The 21,832-nt window shown below is 37.5% G+C and overlaps 1 protein-coding gene across 1 annotated transcript in view; it reads right to left on the minus strand.

The window, feature by feature from the left end:
• KPNA3 (karyopherin subunit alpha 3) overlaps nucleotides 1-21,832 on the minus strand; it is a 96,179-nt gene that overhangs the window by 17,312 nt on the left and 57,035 nt on the right. Inside the window, exons 3-10 of the mRNA XM_069601396.1 lie at nucleotides 10,328-10,417; nucleotides 10,114-10,143; nucleotides 9,973-10,025; nucleotides 9,757-9,852; nucleotides 6,831-6,916; nucleotides 5,878-5,964; nucleotides 5,348-5,517; nucleotides 4,207-4,251 (exon numbers count right to left, since the gene is read on the minus strand). Coding sequence (XP_069457497.1) covers nucleotides 4,207-4,251; nucleotides 5,348-5,517; nucleotides 5,878-5,964; nucleotides 6,831-6,916; nucleotides 9,757-9,852; nucleotides 9,973-10,025; nucleotides 10,114-10,143; nucleotides 10,328-10,417 — 657 coding nt within the window. The remainder of the gene's footprint in view (nucleotides 1-4,206; nucleotides 4,252-5,347; nucleotides 5,518-5,877; nucleotides 5,965-6,830; nucleotides 6,917-9,756; nucleotides 9,853-9,972; nucleotides 10,026-10,113; nucleotides 10,144-10,327; nucleotides 10,418-21,832) is intronic.

Consider the following 21,832-nt stretch of genomic DNA (forward strand, 5'->3'; position numbering starts at 1 on the left):
TTGAGGTTCTACTCACTTTATCTTCCTACCCATTACTTCTTTGGGTTGATACCATCATCAAGTTCCTCAAACCTACTATGATAGCAAAAAAGGCCAGGTTATGTTCAAACTTGCCCTATTCCAGATCCTCCTTACCTCTTTCAAATTATCTGACTATAACAGACGTGAACATGCTGCTGCTAAGTCACTTCAGTCATGTCCGACTCTGTGCGACCCCACAGACGGCAGCCCACCAGGCTCCCCTATCCATGGGATTTTCCAGGCAAGAGTACTGGAGTGGGTTGCCATTTCCTTCTCCAATATGAACATCAGTTCAGTTCAGTCGCTCAGTCGTGTCCGACTCTTTGCAACCCCGTGAACTGCAGCACGCCAGGCCTCCCTATCCATCACCAACTCTCGGAGTTCACTCAACTCACGTCCATCGAGTCCATGATGCCATCCAGCCATCTCATCCTCTGTCGTCCCCTTCTCCTCCTGGCCCCAATCCTTCCCAGCATCAGAGTCTTTTCCAATGAGTCAACTCTTCCCATGAGGTGGCCAAAGTACTGGAGTTTCAGCTTTGGCATCATTCCTTCCAAAGAAATCCCAGGGCTGATCTCCTTCAGAATGGACTGGTTGGATCTCCTTGCAGTCCAAGGGACTCTCAAGAGTCTTCTCCAACACCACAGTTCAAAAGCATCAATTCTTCGGTGCTCAGCCTTCTTCACAGTCCAACTCTCACATCCATACATGACCACAGGAAAAATCATAGCCTTAACTAGACGGACCTCAGTTGGCAAAGTAATGTCTCTGCTTTTGAATATACTATCTAGGTTGGTCACAACTTTTCTTCCAAGGAGTAAGCGTCTTTTAATTTCATGGCTGCAATCACCATCTGCAGTGATTTTGGAGCCCCCAAAAATAAAGTCTGACACTGTTTCCACTGTTTCCCCATCCATTTCCCAAGAAGTGATGGGACCGGATGCCATGATGTTCGTTTTCTGAATGTTGAGCTTTAAGCCAACTTTTTCGCTCTCTTCTTTCACTTTCATCAAGAGGCTTCTGAGTTCCTCTTCACTTTCTGCCATAAGGGTGGTGTCATCTGCATTATCTGAGGTTATTGATATTCCTCCCGGCAATCTTGATTCCAGCTTGTGTTTCTTCCAATCCAGTGTTTCTCATGATGTACTCTGCATAGAAGTTAAATAAGCAGGGTGACAATATACAGCCTTGACGTACTCCTTTTCCTATTTGGAACAAGTCTGTTGTTCCATGTCCAGGTCTAACTGTTGCTTCCTGACCTGCATACAGATTTCTCAAGAGGCAGGTGAGGTGGTCTGGTATTCCCATCTCTTCCAGAATTTTCCACAGTTCATTGTGATCCACACAGTCAAAGGTTTTGGCATAGTCAATAAAACAGAAATAGATGTTTTTCTGGAACTCTCTTGCTTTTTCCATGATCCAGCGGATGTTGGCAATTTGATCTCTGGTTCCTCTGCCTTTTCTAAAACCAGCTTGACCATCAGGGAGTTCACAGTTCACGTATTGCTGAAGCCTGGCTTGGAGAATTTTGGGCATTACTTTACTAGCATGTGAGATGAGTGCAATTGTGTGGTAGTTTGAGCATTCTTTGGCATGGCCTTTCTTTGGAATTGGAATGAAAACTGACCTTTTCCAGTCCTGTGGCCACTGCTGAATTTCCAAATGTGCTGGCATATTGAGTGCAGCACTTTCACAGCATCATCTTTCAGGATTTGAAACAGCTCAACTGGAATTCCATCACCTCCACTAGCTTTGTTCGTAGTGATGCTTTCTAAGGCCCACTTGACTTCACATTCCAAGATGTCTGGCTCTGGATTATTTGCTGGGGAGTTAAATTACAGGGGTTTGTATCCTGTGTTAAGGAGTTTGGACTTCTCTTGTAATCAGTGCAGAGTCACTAAGATTTTCAAATAGAGGAGTGATATGTTCATATTGCGAAATCTTAGTGACTCTGCACTGATTACAAGAGAAGCCCAAACTCCTTAACACAGGATACAAACCCCTGTAATTTAACTCCCCAGCAAATGTTTCGGTTTATTAACCACCTGGATTCTCCACATCCTCCTGTATTCTCTTGAATTCTTAACATAGTTCCTCTGGTACCTGAAACAACTTTTTCAACTTGACAAATCCTTCTCATCCTAGTTGTACGACTACACACAAATCAGTTAGCTGGCCTTTTTTTTTTTTACCGTATTTGTAACATGAAGACAATTTCAGTAACCAATCACACGATTTTCCTAAGGAATAAATGAGTTAATATATGCAAAAGTGCTAAAAAACAGTGCCTGGCACACTTGAAACCCTTAATAAATGCTATTAACATAATCATCTTTTTTCACCTCTAACAACAGTTCCACCACCATCCTTCTTATAATGCTTATTTCAAATGTTACTTTCTCAGTGAAGCTTTCCGGTTGCCATGTGCTTTGATAATTCTAGTGTTTTGGTGATTTCTGTTTTCTTTTCTTATTTGTTTGCACACATATTGTAACATTATGTGATCATGGTACAAAACAGCATAGGCCTTGACTCGGCTTTAATTTTCAGCCATGGCTTTTATTTATCGTATGACCCTTAGTTAGGTTATTTTACTTTACTGAGTTTCAATTTCCTTACTAGTAAAATAAGAGAACAAAATTTATCTCATAAGGGTGCTGGTAAGATCAAAGGAGATTACAGAAATAGATTTAGTACAGCAAGCAACTGACAAAAGCCCATTTCGTTCACTCTTTTTACCTGCTGCTAATGCTGACATCTAGGTTGGTCATAACTTTTCTTCCAAGGAGTAAGCGTCTTTTAATTTCATGGCTGCAATCACCATCTGCAGTGATTTTCGAGCCCCCCAAAAATAAAGTCTGACACTGTTTCCACTGTTTCCCCATCTATTTCCCATGAAGTGATGGGACCAGATATCTTGGTTATTTTCCTGTTAATTTTGGCTTTCAGAAAGCTTGGACTAAGTTTAGCAGTAATAACAAGTACACTTTTAAAAATAATTATACCTCCTCCTTTCTTCTAAGGTATTTATTATCTTATGTCTATTGCTAAGTCACTTTTATGCCCATTTTGAAAACAGGACAGTATATAACTAAACAGGATTCACTTAATTGTTATGACAGTTCAGGCTAACACTTCACAAATAAAAAGTTACTTTAGGTACCTTTAAAAGATTCCTTCCTAAGAACTTAAAGTCCTAAAATTAACTAGGGAAATGTGTGGTTCAGTACTTATATAGGAACTATATATTGCTTCTTGAGAAATGTTAACAAAGATGTATTTTCTTCATCTCAATGATAAATCACACATAATTCTGACACCCACACACATAAATATTATGTGTAATCAAAGATACACAAAAACACAAACATACAAATCGGAAGAGATCTTAATTAAAATATTAGAAGCCAAATTCACGCTGGATGAACATTAGAGTCGGTTCTGAATTGTCTAAAATTTATCCATTGTTTTACTTTGGGGAAGAATTGGCATTCAGTGTTGCTACAATCAGAATTCTCAGACTGCCTGAAACAAACTGTGCCAGAATATATACAGTAAGTGCTTAACTAAACCTCATATAATGAACAAATAATCTAAAGATACCTTTGCATTTAAAGCGATACTTGATATTCTTCAATACTATACCACAAAAGGTTATAGCCTAGGAGTTAGTACAGTTTCATAGGAAGTAAACAAGATCTGTCATCAGAAGATCTCAGTTTTAAATATGGACACTGACCCTTATAAGCTCCGCTACTTTGAATAAATCACTTAACCTTTCCCTGAGGCTGTTTCTTATTCTTTAAAATGAGGATAATAATATCTAGACTATCAATTACAAAAATCAAATAAAAAAAATTTTTTAAGTACGAAGGAGCTTTATAAAGCTCTTACCACTCTATAGATACTTAAAAATACTATTATGATATAAATAACTAAATTAACTACATATGTGATAATTTCTCCAATGTTAGTATTTTTATTATCTGAATGATTTAAGATATAAACTCAGTTTAACCTTAATCCTATTTCTGAAAACAGAACATACATTTCTTCCACATACATTGTGGAAGCTTGACAAATTATTAAGATATATGGTGACATTTACTAAAAGCATAAGAATAAAATAACCCTTTCAGTCTCATTAAGAGCCAAATTCCAAAACTAAGATTCTGCTTTACTTACGTTTATATCTGTATGGTATATGAGGACACATAATGCTGGCAAAATCTGAGGAAAGAAAACAAATGATAAATAACTCTAGAGTGGACAAACATGTCTTTGCAAAAACGATTAACTGTGATTTTTTAAAAAAGCAGTAAATACTATTTGAGGGCAAGAAAAACAACATTGAGTTTTTTCAATCTCTATTAGGAAAATTAAAATACAATAAATTCAATCTGAAACACCAAAAAATATTTCAGATGTTTAATTAAAATAGTCAAGTAAGTCTGACAGAGATTAATGTACCTTCAAGGAAAAACATTTGTTTTCAATAACCTTCTTTATGACATATGTCTACTGCAAACAGTGGAGATGCAAGTATATAGTTATTTTTAAAAAGCCATTCTTAAAACTGATCTCACTGTCCCACTTACCTGCTTAAAACTAAGATTTTATTTAATGAACTACTTGAGTCAAATTGAAGTTTTTGACCTCAGATTTAGTCAAGAGAAGTAGGACCAGTATAAAGTCTGTTGAATGCAGACATTTCAAATCTTTTCTTTAAATCTGTGAGGGCGTGGGGGGAATCACTAAGTACCCTTTCCATATAGGCAAGAGGTGGCAGATGATGGTGAATGATGCCAATCATAAAGATTACAGATTCACAGTCAACATTTCTCTATACAGTCAAGTGATTAAAGGTTACATAGGATTTTATAAAACTTAAAATACTCAGATCCATCTACAAATCAGATGTAAAGAGCAAAGATTTTACTTTGCTTTAATTAGCAGATTTAACACAGCAATTCAACTCTAGAATATTTGCATATAAGTACACTAGTTTTATCAGCAGCCATCCCTTATTTTTTAGTGTTAAATCAACAACTCAATGTAGTGATAAAACTGAGATTTTATTTTCTTCTTTTGTTGTTTTCTGCTTGAATTTATGGTTTCTTAAATTAAGGTGGACTGTATTTGGTCAGGTGCCACAAGTCTCAACTTTTATTTCACAGAAGTCAAAAATTAAGTTATGATACATTACTTAAATATCTCATACCTGCAATGAAATCAGTATATGCGTTATTTCATTCCCTGTACATGAAAACCTAAAGCATAAACATAGGGAAAATATACCATCTGGCCTTTGCAATTCTTCATTTACCTCCTGAACTGTCTCCATAGGCGGTGGGGGGTCCTTATTCCTGCAGAGATTGACAATGACCCATGTGACGTTCCGAAGGAAGGTGATGGGAATGGAGGGATTGATGAAGGACAGAAGAGGTTTGACAACTCCCAGTGATATGACATAATCTCTACATTGAGGACCATCACCTACAGAAATGAAAATTGTATTTAAAAAAAAATTACATTCAGGATGAGAAAGTCTGAAATGTATGCAATGGCTCATGTTGGGACACTGATGTTCTATGTTTCCTCAACATCAGTCAAGGGCATCAAGTGTTGCTATTTCTCCAGATTTTGATTTGGGGAACACAAATTTAACCTACCAGTCCTGGATAACAAATTGCATATCCATCTAAAGAGGTACAATCTTAAGTTAATATTTATGAAGCAAGAAGATAAGTCAACCCACATTAAAATTAGAGGAAACATAGTATGTAATGGCCAATGTAGGAAAAAAGTTAATTAAGATACTTAATTGGAGTGTTTTAAAACCTAATTTCAACTTACCTATAATGTTTCCCAAAGCCCATACTGCTTGTTCACAAACATTCTGATGTGGTGAATGGAGAAGTCTTAGAAAAAGAGGTACGGCATCTATAATAAAGAAAAACTAATATTTATACTGCAAAATGTTGAAGAGTTCACAGGTTTCAGCCTAAGTAAGTTGATGAAATATACATAGAGTTTGGTACACTAGAGTTGCTCAATTATAGTTCAGTGAATAAATAAATGTAGCAAATACCTTTACCCTAAATATGCTACATTTTAGTGTTTCCCCAGTCTCAAGCAACAGACTTACTGACAGTATCTAGAACCGCGACTGTGTTAATTAAATGAAAACAACAGCATGATGTTTTTCCTGCAATTCATTAAAAAAAGGTTTCTACCTTAGAATACTTTAGTCAATATGATTCCAATTGTTGATAAGGGATCAATTAAAGAACTGATTATACCCATATCAAGCCTACCTTATATTTCAAGATAATTTATCATTATATTTCTTACTCTACACATAATTTATGAACTAACTCAAATTCCAAAAGACTGGTATCCTATTCATTTCAGGTGAGAACTAAGTATAAGGTAGATCACTTTTTCTTAAAATTTCAGTGTATTGTATACTACCTCTAGGATTTTTAGCTGTATCTCTGCACAACCTGTATTATTGAAAGTTTAAATTAAAACTGACTCAAACTTTTAACAGCATTACTGAGATATAATTTATCTGTTTAAGTGTACAGTTCAAAGGTTCTTAGAGTTTATACAGAGTTGTGTAGTCATCACCACAATCTAATTTGACAACATTTCTACTGCCCCCAAAAGAAATCCCATACCCAGAAAGTCCTACTACCTTCTCCCCCAGCCCTAGGCAACCATTTACTCTGTTCTCTGTCTTCCTGTTCAGCACATTTCATGCAAATGACAGAAGGTCCAGCAAGTAAATAAGTTAATTTACTTACTAGACTGTACAACAGCTTGAGTCTGTGCAGAGGTTCCTGATGCTATATTAGTTAATGCCCATGCAGCTTCAAACTGTAATGAAGGGCTGTAAAAAAACAAAAAAAATCTTTAGACACCTAACTACGATTTAAGACCCACAGATTACATGGCTATCCTTTACCTTGTCCTTGAATTTTGCCTCATTATGTCCAACTGCCTGTTGAATATCTCCACTTGAATGTCTCATTTGCTCTCAAAGTCAGTCAATATAAACTCACTTCTTTAGGTTCATTGGTAGTTGCAACATTTAGCCAGTCATTATTTTCCTTGACCCCTTTCTCTCCCACAGATATCATATCAATTTTGCCGCTTAACTATTTCTTATATTTATAGTGCCATCCAAAATATCACTGTGGCAGCCGAAGTCCTCATCATTTCATTTGAATCGCTGCCACAACCTCTAGACGGGTCTTAAAGCTCTGACTTCACTACATCGCCTGCTTCACATACCAGGGATATTACAAGGCTATATAATTTTGCTGAAAGGATAAGATCATTATAATCTGGAATGGTGATGGAAGACTTCACAAAGAAAGTGAAAACTGAACTAGGTTTTCCAAGAGTGATAAAGAAAGAAAGGCACTGACAGCTGGCAATACAAAGAAAACCACCACGGCTGGGCTGGTCATGATGTGTGCAGGTGGCAACACAGAGATCAGGAGAGCTGAAGCCAAGAAGATGTGCAACACGGTAAGACTGCAAGGGCAAGTTACAATGTGTGTGTGGAGCAGGACTCAAATCTCAGGCTTCAGGACTTGGAATTTATTCTACAGACATATCAAGTGCAGAGTGCTACTGAAAAGTGACGTGAAGAAAACAATGTTGAAGTCCATGAAGAAGAGATAAAAATGGGCAAAGGCTGATGTGGGAAAAATCTGTTAAGAAGAAATTATCTATGTTAAGTTAGGGTGGATAGCTGAAAAATATCAATTCTTTTCAAACAGAATGCCAAGGTGGGAGGAGGTGGGAATGAGCAAAAACCAAGGAAAGCCAAAGGTTAGGAACTTAGAAGAAACTCTATAAATATCAAAGAAACAGAGTGAGGTTGTTAATATCAAAAGATTAGAGAGATCAGAGAAGGAAAGGGTTTTAAGAAGAAAAAATGTCAGTGATAATAGCAAGCAGTGAGGTTAAAAAGATGGAACAGACCAGACAATGAAGTAGCAGACAAGAACTAGCAATACTTGATGAACTTTGGCGAAAGGCAAGAAATAAGAGGGCATCAAAGTTGAGGAGAAATAAAGAGATGATAAGATCAAAGATGATCAGATAGTTTATGTTTTCTCAGACTGGAAGGAGAAAGTTATTAAACTAGGATGGATGGTTTGGCAAAATACTGACAATGAGGGCCTGAAATGAGAAAACAGAAAGATGTAAAAAATACAATTACAAAGCTAGGGAAGGTCTTCTAAGATATCATTTAAAAAGAGAGAGATAAGACAGAAAAAATAAGTAACAAAATGAGCACAGTAAGTAAACAATAAAGAAACATTTATTATATGCTTGGTATTATGTGGTATTTTGTATATATTATTTTCATTCCTTGCAACCACCTAAATTTTATAGATGAGGTACCTAAGCATCAAATGCTATTTGGGTTTAGGTCAGCCACAAACCCTAGATTTAAACCAAGGGCTATTCAGCTCCAGTCTCGGGTCTTTTATATTATGACACAATTTCCCGTAACAAATCCATTAAGTCAGGCTGAAACCATTGACAATTTTCTATTTTTACCTCCAGTGGTAGTTATACACGTCCCTATATATTTCAGCATACTCTTCTGTTATATATACAAGCTACATTTCACAGACACACCCATACAAATAAGCCCATGACAAAGACAAAAATGCAAAATAAATAAATAAATGGAAAAGAAAAGAAGAAAAAAGAAAAGCAGCTCAAGAGCCAAAAAAAAAGAGAGGGCCCTAAAGGTAGAGGCAAACAGAATTTTTTTTAAATAACTGAAACAAAACTTATTTTTGCTTAAATAAATCTTATGGAAAATCTATACGATAGAGATGGTTGTGGTACACAATGGAAAAAGAATGAAGTATTTTAAAATAATAAAAACTCTTAGTGGAAACATTTATAATGCTACTATTTTAATCTAGTCACCTGAAAATCTCATAAACAATATTTAGCAAAATACCCCCAAGTTTTAGTCTAAATGTCCTTAAAAGAAAAATGAGCCCTTGTTTAAATGTATTTTGGGGTTGAGACTTACATTCTAGCCAATTAACTCAAACTAATGAGGTTTAGCATCTAGCATCCAAACACTAGTAGAAATGGGGCCAGCACCTCAAAAGATACCAAGTGGTGTTTTTCTCTTTCTATTTTGGGAAATTATAATCTGCCCTCTTAGTTTTAATTTACCACAGATAAAAACCATGATGATAGACCACTAATCGTGGCTAGAGTTCTGTTAAAGACTTCACAGAGTATCAGTGGATCAGCTGGAATATTCCCAGGGTAAGAAAGAGCTACTCAGTTCTGGAAACCATTCATGTTGACTCAAGTCATGAGGTTAATCTATATATAGACTCATAAGCAAAGAATGACTCAAACACTATTTGGGTTGTTTTAAAACATTACTGAAGAAAAAGCCAACTAACAAATAAAGACTATAAATGTTTGAGACAATTTAGAATAGACAATAAACAGACATTAAAAATTTTCCTAGAAAACACACACACATACTTTATAAACTAAAAAGAAAAGCACTTAGGTCTGCAGAGTATTATCACAGTATTTAGAAAACTACATTAAAATACACGACAAATGAAAAATGTAATAAAGGCAAAACCAAATGGAACCCATTAGTTAAATAATAATCACAAATTTTCAGTTGGCTGAAAAAAGTAAACAGGGAGTTAAATCCATACTTACTTATCATCCCTTTCTAGACATTTCACTAGAATTGGTAAAATCCCAGATTTTATTAGGTCATCAATTGGTGGATTTCTGTCACTGGATAAAAGCTTTCTAGAAAAAGAAGTATGAGAAATTAGCTGCTATAAGTTTCAAAATATGAACAGAAATAACAGTGTACTACTTCTAGACCATGTGTGACATAATTCTCTCTCTGGACAAATTCGTCCTTACCTTGCAGCCTGGACAGCACTCAACTGGACCACTGGGTTATCACTTGTGGCATTCTGCAACACCAAACACAAATTTCAGAAATTAAAAAAAAAAATCAATTTGAAAATACTTCAAAAAGCGAATATTAAATTAATAACATACCTGCAATATAGCTTCTAGTGTTACATTTTGCTTAAAAAGAAAAAAAGATAGTTCAGCAAAGAGTTTAATAGCAAAATTATATTAATTAATGTATTTACTAAAGAGTTAATATACCCTAATTATCATTGTAAAATTAGTCTTAAGATTGAGAATGAAGTTCTCTGGTTATTATAAAAATTACTTTTACAACAACTTATAAGCAATGTTAACTTACTGCTTTAAAATCAGCATCAACATCTGAATCTTCTAAACTTTCCTCTTGAGGAACATTTCTTTTTTTCAGTAAGTGTTCATCTCTTTTGTTCTGAAAGATAACCAATAAAATAGTTAAGTTCTAAAGGCTGCTGCTAATGAAAATGTCATTAAAATTATTTCAACTTTATCAGCCAACTGTGAAATAAACACTAAATCTCTTTATAAGGACAATATGAATTAAGTATGTATATTATAAATCAATGACAGGCCACATTCTGGATCTGGTAACAAAATTAACTGGTTTAAAGGCCAGCACTCATAGACACACACAGTTTATTAGGCAGCAACTGTTTTCACCAATACTGTGCTTCCTAATTTGTAATAAAGATTCAAATTTTAAATTATTATGCTGCTGCTGGTAAGTCGCATCAGTCATGTCTGACTCTGTGCAACCCCAAAGCTGGCAGCCCACCAGGCTCCCCTGTCCCTGGGATTCTCCAGGCAAGAATACTGAGGTGGGTTGCCATTTCCTTCTCTTATTATAAAGGTCTAGCAAATATATTTCACCAGCTTTCATCAGCTTGCTGCTAATGGTTGTCTGAAGCAATGCATTTATTAAGAAGCCAGCTTAATGAGGGTTTATTGCTCAAATGTTAAGATTTGTATGTATCTCACTTATTGGGAGTGCAGGGATGGGAATTCACTAGCAAAAATGACATCTACTTGCTATTACCTCAGTTTTAAACGCTTATCTCTGCATTTTATGGGATTTGAACTCTTTGTAATGGCAATGTGTGCCATTTTACATAATATATAACTGGGTAAATGACAATTTTTCTTTTTTTAGTTTGTTTACAGAATTGAGTAAAATAGATAAAAGACTGTATGATATCTAAGATTCTTTTCAATTTAAAACTTTCAAGGCTTTACCTTCTGGTCTTTAATATTTATAGAAGTGTTTGACTACAACAGAAAGGTACTGATGATGTATTAATACTGATGCTAAAACTCAGATCAATTAGAAAAACTAGAGACAGACGAGGCTTACTGGGTTATATGCATGGTATTTACTTTTGTGCTATGTATAAGTAAGCATGTTTAAACTAGATGCTTACATGTACGCTAATGCTTAAGAGATTACCAACTTCAAATTATATCACAGCACATTTTAGTATGTACTCAATTAATTCTACATTATTTTCAAATCGATACATCTCACAAATATGAAAATAATGCACTGATATTTTATAGTCTCAAGTGGCTCCCCACATAATACTTACTAATTTACAGAGAAAAAACTGGGCAGATAAGTGTCCTGATCAAATGGCAAAGGTTATAATCGAGTAAAGAAAAATAAGTATAATTCAGCAAATTCTACTCAAAATTCTGTAATGGCCTATATGGGGGAAAATAAAATCTTAAACAGCAAATATATCTCTTCAAGGAAATTAGTGATACCAAAGGAACATTTCATGAAAAGATGGGCAAAATAAAGGGCAGAAACAGTATGGACTTAACAGAAGGAGAAGACAGTAAGAAGAGGTGGCAAGAATACACAGAAGAACTGTACAAAAAACATCTTCATGACCCAGATAACCACAATGGTGTGATCACTCACCTAAAGCCAGACATCCTGGAATGCAAAGTCAAGCGATCCTTAGGAAGCATCACTACAAACAAAGCTAGCGGAGGTGATGGAATTCCACTTGAACTATTTCAAATCCTGAAAGATGATGCTGTGAAAGTGCTGCACTCGATATGCCAGCACACTGGAAAACTCAGCAGTGGCCACAGGACTGGAAAAGGTCAGTTTTCATTCCAATCCCAAAGAATGCTCGAACTACTGCACAACTGCACTCATCTCACACACTAGTAAAGTAATGCTCAAAATTCCCCATGCGGCTTCAAAAAGTACGTGAACTGTGAACTTCCAGATGTTCAACTTAGATTTAGAAAAGGCAGAGGAACCAGAGGTCAAATTGCCAACATCCACTGGATCATTGAAAAAGACAGAGAGAGAGTTCCAGAAAAGAATCTGCTTCTGCTTTACTGACTATGCCAAAGTCTTTGACTATGTAGATCACAACAAACTGGAAAATTCTGAAAGAGATGGGAATACCAGACCACCTGACCTGCCTCCTGAGAAATCTGTACGCACGTCAAGAACTAACAGTTAGAACTGGACATGGAACGACAGACTGGTTCCAAATAGGGAAAGGAGTGTGTCAAGGTTGCATATTGTTACCATGCTTATTTAATTCATACGCAGAGTATATCATGCAAAATGCCGGGCTGGATGGAGCACAAGCTGGAATCAAGATTGCCGGGAAAAATATCAACAACCTCAGACATGCAGATGACACAACCCTTGTGGCAGAAAATGAAGAGGAACTAAAGAGCCTCTTGATGAAAGTGTAAGAGGAGAGTGAAAAAGTTGGCTTAAAATTCAACATTCAGAAAACTAAGATCATGGCATCTGGTCCCATCACTTCATGGCAAATAGATGGGGAAACAATGGAAACAGTGGCAGACTTTATTTTGGGGGGATCCAAAATCACTATAGATGCTGATTGCAGCCATGGATTCAAGAGACACTTGCTCCTTAGAAGAAAAGTTATGACCAATCTAGACAGCATATTAAAAAGCAGAGACTTACTTTGCCAACAAAGGTCCGTCTAGTCAAAGCTATGGTTTTTCCAGTGGTCATGTATGGATGCGAGAGTTGGACTATAAAGAAAGCTAAGTGCCGAAGAATTGATGCTTTTGAACTGTGGTGTTGGGGAAGACTCTTGAGAGTCCCTTGGACTGCAAGGAGATCCAACCAGTCCATCCTAAAGGAAATCAGTCCTGAATACTGATTGGAAGGACTGATACTGGATCTGAAACTCCAATGCTTTGGCCACCTGATGTGAAGAACTGGCTCACTGGAAAAGACACTGATGCTGGGAAAGATTGAAGGCGGGAGGAGAAGGGGACAACAGAGGATGAGACAGTTGGATGGCATGACCAACTCAACGGACATGAGTTTGAGCAAGCACAGGGAAGCCAGGCTACTGCAGTGAATGGGGTTGCAGAGTCTGACATGACTGAGAGCCTGAACTGAACTGATAGTTGATTTACAATGTTGTATTTGTTTCAGGTATACAGCAAAGTGAATCAGCTATCAGTTGCTTCTCCTCCTGCCTTCAATCTTTCCCAGCATCAGAGTCCTCCAATGAATATTCAGGACTGATTTCCTTTAGGACTGACAGGTTTGATCTCTTTGCAGGCCAAGAAAAAAATTTTTTTTTAAATTTCAAATACAGTTTAAAAAGAATAAAGAGTAAATGAAAATCAACACGGTATGCCTTCTCATCGATGTACTGAGAAAACAGTATCATCTTGGTGGTATTCCTGAGCAAAATAACAGTAGTAATAATGACCATCTGAGAAAAGTCAGACAAACCTAAATTGGCCATTCTATTAAAAAACCAGTCTATATATTCAAATACACTGTCATGAAAGATACAGACTGAAGAACTACTGGATCAAAGGAGACTTAAAAGACGATATAACTAACTGCAATGTCTAATCCTAGACTGGATCTTGGGTTTATAAAAGAATATTATTGGAAAAAGCTAGCAAAGTATCAGTGACGGTCTATGGATTAGATAGAAATTTATGTGAACTTGAAAAAAGAACTGTGGTTACACTGGAAGGTGTATGAAAGTAATGTACTAAGGGTGTAAGGGGGCACCATGCCGCAACTTAACTGGTTGCGGGGGTTATATAAATATATATATTTATTTATCATGGAGAAAGTAAGAATAAGGCAAATATGGGAAAATGCCAAGAATCAAAGAAGTTAGGTGCTGAGTGCTGTACTTTTTTGGTACTATTTTGAAACTCTGAATTTCAAACTGCAAGTATGAAATTTTTTCCAAATTAAAAAAAAAAGTATGCTTTTCACTTTATGACTTACACACAGTTAACCCTAAAATCCTTTATTGTTTGTTATTCAGTCGCTAAGCTGTGTCTGTCTCTTGGCGACCCCATGGACTGCAGCACACCAGGCTTCCCTGTCTTCCATCTTGTGGAGTTTAAGTTCATGTCAATGGAGTGAGTGATGCCATCTAACCATCTCACCCTTTGCTGCTCTCTTCTCCTTTTGCTTTCAATCTTCCTCAGCATTAGGATCTTTACCAATGAGTCAGCTCTCGGCATCATATGGCCAGAGTATTGGAGCTTCAGCGTCAAGCATCAGTCCTTCCAATGAATATTCATCAGATATTTAGGACTGACTGGTTTTATCTCCCTGCTGTCCAAGGGACTCCAAGAGTCTTCTCCAGCACTACAATTCTAAACCATCATTTCTTTGGCACTCAATTCAAGTTTTTTTTTTAATAGTTCAACTCTCACATCCGTACCTGACTACTGGGAAAACCATAGCTTTGACTATATGGACCTTTGTTGGAAAACCAATGTCTCTGTTTTTTAATATAGTGTCTAGGTTTGTCATAGCTTTCTTTCCAAGAAGTAAGTGTCTTCTAATTTCATGGCTGTAGTCATCATCTGCAGTGATTTTGGAGCCCAAAAAATTGACATCAAATTGCCAATATTCGTTGGATCATAGAGACAGCAAGGGAATTCCAGAAAAACAACTACTTCTGCTTCACTGACTACAAGAAAGCCTTTGACTGTGTAGCTCACAACAACATCTATTATATGGTGATTTTTAACACTTCTTGGAATTTAAGCCATTTAAAAAGTTTCAAAAAAGTTGACTGATTTGACAGATAAACAAAACAAAAATTATTCTAACCCTGGTTCTATTTTTATCCTCTGTTTCCTCTAACTTTACCAGAGTCTGAATAATTAAGCTTCCAAAGGCCTTTCAGGGATCTTACTCCCCCTATTCCTCCTACTCTCCCAGGTATTTCAGGCACAAAAGTAATACAAAAGCATAAGCACAACTAAATCCTCCTCTGTACACAGATGCCCAATCCAGGGATAGCATTTTACCATTATATATTATGTCTGCTGTAAGGAAGCTCCTTTCTAATTCTAATTTGCTACATTTTCTTTTTCAGACACACATAGGTGCTCAATTTTACTAAACTGTGCTTTTTAAAAAAGTCTATTGAAATGGCCACATAATTTTCTCCTTTCATCTATAAATGTGGTAAATTGTGAGTTTTTAATATTAAACTCAGAACTTTTTAATGTTCAACTTATAACCTGGGATAAACCTGTCTTGGAATTAAAATATGTATATATATTCATTACTGGATTCAATTTAATAATACTTTATGAGGGATTTTTTTCCCACCTATGTTCATAAGTGAAACTGGCTTATATACATCTTTTTTCATGCTGTCTTTGCCTGGTTCTTGGTGTTATGGTTTGTTAACCTTATAAAATGAGTTCAGAAATGTTCACTCTACCTTCTCTGAAATCACTAAGTAAGGCTGAAATTGTCAGTCCCTTGAATGTTTGCTGGAGTTCTCTCTGTGAGTACTTCTTCTTTTGAGGGCAATAAGAGACGTTAAATTTTTAGTTACTGATCTTATTAATTGTTTTAAAATCTATTCAGATTTTAAAATTTCTTCTTGAGTAAGCTGCGTAAATTATTTTAAATTTTTCCACTGAGAAATTGTTCGTTTCACGTAAGTTTTCAAATTTATTGGCATAAAATTGTTCATATTCAAATTGTGGTTGTTTTATAAAATGATTATCATTCCCCTTCCCGTATCCATGACTCTGGATAATCTGGTCCTGTATTTATTTCAGGTATGGCCATGTAACTTGCTTTGGCAATGGACTTGAGTTTAGTAAATGAACTTGAAAAGCTCCCCCACATCCAAGCATGTCCTTTCTTGCCGATTATATAATTCTAGAGCTACCAGGTGAGCAACTGTGAGCTTGCCTGTTGCAGGATGAGGCTATGTGGAAGACAACTAAGGTCTCAGTCAATAGTAAGAAACTTCTATGAGACCATCTTAGATCATCCAGTCACTAGCTAACCCACCAGCTGACCAGAGATGAGTGAAGGGGCCCAGGCAGAGATCAGGTGAACTGGCCCAGACCGGAAGAACCACTCTGCCAACCCACAGAATTGTCAGTGGAATAAAATGGCTATTTTGTTAATAAGCCACTAGGCTTCAGAGTGCTTCATTGTTGTTTGGTCACTAAGCCGTGTCAGACTCTGAAACCCCATGGATAGAAGCATGCTGCATAGGAACCTGGAATGTTAGGTCCATGAATCAAGGTAAATTAGAAGTGGTCAAACAGGAGATAGCAAGAGTGAACATCAACATTTTAGGAATCAGTGAACTAAAATAGACTGTAGTGGGTGAATTTAACTCTGATAACCATTATACCTGTTACTGTGGGCAAAAAACCCCTCAGAAGAGATGGAATAGCCCTCATAGTCAACAAGAGTCCAAAATGCAGTACTAGGATGCAATCTCAAAAACAACAGAATGATCTCTGTTCGCTTCCAAGGCAAACCATTCAATATCACAGCGGTGGTGATGGTGGTGGTGTAGTTGCTAAGTTGTGTCCAACTCTTGTGATCCTACCAGGAACCACTGTCCATGGGATTCTCCAGGTAAGAATACTGGAGTGGGTTGCCATTTCCTTCTCCAGGGGATCTTCCTGATCCAGGAATTGAAGTGGGACTCCTGCATTGCAGGCAGATGATACACCAACTAAGCTATAAGGGAAGCCCAATATCACAGTAATTCAAGTCTATGCCCCAACTAATAATGCTGAAGAAGCTTAAGTTGAATGGTTTGATGAAGACCTACAAGACCTTCTAGAACTAACACCGAAAAAAGATGTTCATTTCATTGTAAGGGACTGGAATGCAAAAGTAGGAAGTCAAGAGATATCTGGAGTAACAGGCAAATTTGGCCTTCGAGTACAAAATGATACAGGGCAAAGGCTAACAGAGTTTTGCAAAGAGAACGCACTGGTCATAGCAAACACCCTCTTCCAACAACAAAAGAGAATACTCTACGCATGGGCATCACCAGATAATCAATACCAAAATCAGACTGATTATATTCTTTGCAGCCAAGGATAAGAGAAGCTCTATACAGCCAGCAAAAACAAGACTGGGAGTTGACTGTGGCTCAGATCATGAACTCCTTATTGCAAAATGAAAATGAAGGTATTAGTCCCTCAGTTGTGTCCAACTCTTTGCGTCTGTCCATGGAATTCTCCAGGTAAGAATAGTGGCATGGGTTGTCATTTCCTTCTCCAGGGGATCCTCCCAACCTAGGAATAGAACCCAGGGCTCCTGCACTGAAGGCAGATTCTTTACTGACTGAGCTATGAGGGAAGCCCCAAGTCAGACTTAAAACTGAACAAAGTCGGGAAAACCACTAGACCATTCAGGAATGACCTAAATGAAATCTCTTACAAATATACAAAGTCACAAATCGATTCAAAGGATTAGATCTAATATAGTGTCTGAAGAACTATGGATGGAGGTTTGGGACACTGTACAGGAGGCAGTGATTAAGACCATCTCCAAGAAAAAGAAATCCAAAAAGGCAAAATGGTTGTCTAAGGAGGCCTTACAAATTAGCTGGAAAAAAAGGAGAAGCGACCCAGGAAAAATGACAAATTTGAATGCAGAGTTCCAAAGAAAAGCAAGGTGAAAAAAGAAAGCTTTCCTCAGTGACCAATGCAAAGAAGTAGAGGAAAACAACAGAATGGCAAAGACTAGAGATCTCTTCAAGACTATTAGACATATTAGGGGAACATTTCACGCAAAGATGGGCACAATAAAGGACAGAAACAGTATGGACTTAACAGAAGGAGAAGACAGTAAGAAGACGTGGCAAGAAAACACAGAACTACACAAAAAAGATCTTCATGACCCAGATAACAACAATGGTGTGATCACTCACCTAGAGCCAGATATCCTGGAATATGAAGTCAAGTGGGTCTTAGGAAGAATCACTATGAACAAAGCTAGTGGATGTGATGGAATTCCACTGGAGCTGTTTCAAATCCTGAAAGATGATGCTGTGAAAGTGCTGCACTCAATATGCTAGCAAATTTGGAAAACTCAGCCGTGGCCACAGGACTGGGAAAGGTCAGTTTTCATTCCAATCCCAAAGAAAGGCAATGCCAAAGAATGCTCAAACTACTGCACAATTGCACTCATCTCACACACTAGTAAAAGTAATGTTCAAAATTCTCCAAGCCAGGCTTCAGCAATACATGAACCATGAACTTCCAGATGTTCAAGCTGGATTTAGAAAAGGCAGAGGAACCAGAGGTCAAATTGCCAACATCCACTGGATCATTGAAAAAGACAGAGTTCCAGAGAAACATCTACTTTTGCTTTACTGACTATGCCAAAGCCTTTGACTGTGTGGATCACAATGAACTGTGGAAAATTCTGAAGGGATGGGAATACCAGACCACCTAACCTGCCTCCTGAGAAATCTGTATGCAGGTCAGGAAGCAACAGTTAGAACTGGACATGGAACAACAGACCAGTTCCAAATCGGGAAAGGAGTACGTCAAGGCTGCATATTGTCACCCTGCTTATTTAACTTATATGCAGGGTACATCATGAGAAATGCTGGGCTGGATGAAGCAAAAGCTGGAATCAAGATTGCCAGGAGAAATATCAATAACATCAGATATGCAGATGACACCACCCTTATGGCAGAAAGTGAAGAAAAACTAAAGAGCCTCTTGATGAAAGTGAAAGAGGAGAGTGAAACAGTTGGCTTAAAACTCAACATTCAGAAAACGAAGATCATGGCATCTGGTCCCATCACTTCATGGCAAATAGATGGGGAAACAATGGAAACACTGACAGACTTTATTTTGGGGGGGCTCCAAAATCACTGCAAATGGTGAATGCAGCCATGAAATCAAGAGATGCTTGCTCCTTGGAAGAAAAGCTATGACCAACCTAGACGGCATTATTAAAAAGCAGAGGTATTACTTTCCCAACAAAGGTCCGTCTAGTCAAAGCTATGGTTTCTACCAGTAGTCATGTACAGATGTGAGATTTGGACTATAAAGAAGCTGAGTGCTGAAGAACTGATGCTTTTGAACTGTGGTGTTGGGGAAGACTCTTGAGAGTCCCTTGACTGCAAGCAGATTCAACCAATCAGTCCTAAAGGAAATCAGTCCTGAATATTCATTGGAAATACTGATGCTCAAGTTGAAACTCCAATACTTTGGCCACCTGATGTGAAGAACTGGCTCACTGGAAAAGACCCTGATACTGGGAAAGATTGAAGGCAGGAGAAGGGGACGACAGAGTATGAGATGGTTGGATGGCATCACTGACTCAATGGACATGAGCTTGAGTAAACTCTGGGAGTTGGTGATGGACAGGGAGGCCTGGCATGCTGCATTCCATGGGGTCGCAAAGAGTCGTACATGACTGAGCAACTCGACTGAAATGGTGTGCTTAGTTTTGCAGTTTATTACAAGCACAAGCTTCTTAGCTTGTAGCAGACCTGCAACAAACAGTCTGAGGACTTTTAGCCAATAACTATACTTTGAATAACACTGATACTGATCTATAAAAACTGAGGATCAGATCTAGTTATTAATATGCAGTGCCCTGAAAGTGAAAGTGAAGTCACTCAGTCATATCGAACTCTTTGCGCCCATGGGATTTTCCAGGCAAGAATACTGGAAAATTTCCTTCTCCAGGAGATCTTCCCAACCCAGGGATTGAATCCGGGTCTCCTGCATTGCAGGTAGACACTTTTACCGTCCAAGCCACCAGGAAAGTCAATATGCAGTGCCTTACTGGCCTCAAACTCTTTTTGAGCGCCTCTGTTTTCCTTTACCTTCTTGATCTCTTCTTATTTAATTAAGCCTTTATGGTTCAACACTCACAAGAAGTCTGTATTTCGGTTTTATTTCATATTGTAAACAGAGTCAAAAAGAAATGAAATAACTTGCCCAAAGTCACACAGCTAAAAAATGGCAGAACTGAGTTTTTAACCATTATGCTATATTGCCTCAATGTGTATGTTTAAGCTTTTTGATGTTCAGTTCAGTTGTTCACTCCTGTCCAACTCTTTGCGATCTCATGGACTGCCGGTCCATCATCAACTCCCAGAGTTTACTCAAACTCATGTCCATTGAGTCAGTGATGCCATCCAACCATCTCATCCTCTGTCATCCCCTTCTCCTCCCGCCTTCAATCTTACCCGGCATCAGGGTCTTTTCCGATGAGCCAGTTCTTCACATCAGGTAGCCAAAGCATGGGAGCTTCAGATTCAGTATCAGTCCTGCCAATGATTATGCAGGACTAATTTCCTTTAGGATGGACTGGTTGGATTTCCTTGCAGTCCAAGGGACTCTCATGAGTCTTCCACAAAGCATAGTTCAAAAGCATCAACTCTTCAGTGCTCACATCCATACATGACCACTGGAAAAACCATAGCCTTGACTAGAAGGACCTTTGTTGGCAAAGTAATGTCTCTGCTTTTTAATATGCTGTCTAGGTTGGTCATAGATTTTCTTCCAAGGAGCAAGTGTCTTTTAATTTCATGGCTGCAGCCAGCATCTGCAGTGATTTTGGAGCCCCCAAACATAAAGTCTGTCAGTGTTTCCATTGTTTCCCCATCTATTTGCCATGAAGTGATGGGACCAGATGCCATGATCTTCGTTTTCTGAATGTTGAGTTTTAAGCCAACTTTTTCACTTTCTTCTTTCACTTTCATCAAGAGGCTCTTTAATTCTTCTTCTCTTTCTGCCATAAGGGTGGTGTCATCTGCATATCTGAGGTTACTGATGTTTCTCCCTACAACCCTGATTCCAGCTTTTGCTTCATCCAGCCCAGCATTTCTCATGATGTACTCTGTGTATAAGTTAAATAAGCAGGGTGGCAATATACAGCCTTGAAGTACTCCTTTTCCTATTTGGAACCACTCTGTTTCATGTCCAGTTCTAACTGTTGCTTCCTGACCTGCATACAGATTTCTCAGGAGGCAGATCAGGTGCTGTGGTATTCCGATCCCTTCAGAAATTTCCACAGTTTATCATGATCCACACAGTCAAAGGTTTTGGCATAGTCAATAAAGCAAAAGTAGATGTTTCTCTGGAACTGTGTCTTTTTCGATGATCCAGCGGATATTGGCAATTTGATCTCTGGTTCCTCTCCCTTTTCTGAATCCAGCTTCAACATCTGAAGTTTACGGTTCACATACTGTTGAAGCCTGGCTTGGAGAATTTTCAATATCAAATTGTTCAAAATTTAAGAATTCAGAACACACCATTTAGTTCAATTATTTATTAATCTAGGCAGAAAAACTTTCATGGTAAAGGAAGTAAGGTCTTGTTCATTTTTTTTTTTAAATAATTTATTTTCTTATTTAAGGATAATTGCTATACAGAATTTTGTTGTTTTCTGTCAAACCTAAACTTGAATTAGCCATTCAAGATTGCTGGGAGAAATATCAATAACCTCAGATATGCACATGACACCACCTTTATGGCAGAAAGTAAAGAGAAATTAAAAAGCCTCTTGATGAAAGTGAAAGTGGAGAGT

Source organism: Ovis canadensis, chromosome 10 (genome assembly GCF_042477335.2).
Source record: "Ovis canadensis isolate MfBH-ARS-UI-01 breed Bighorn chromosome 10, ARS-UI_OviCan_v2, whole genome shotgun sequence".
Lineage (NCBI taxonomy): Eukaryota > Metazoa > Chordata > Mammalia > Artiodactyla > Bovidae > Ovis > Ovis canadensis.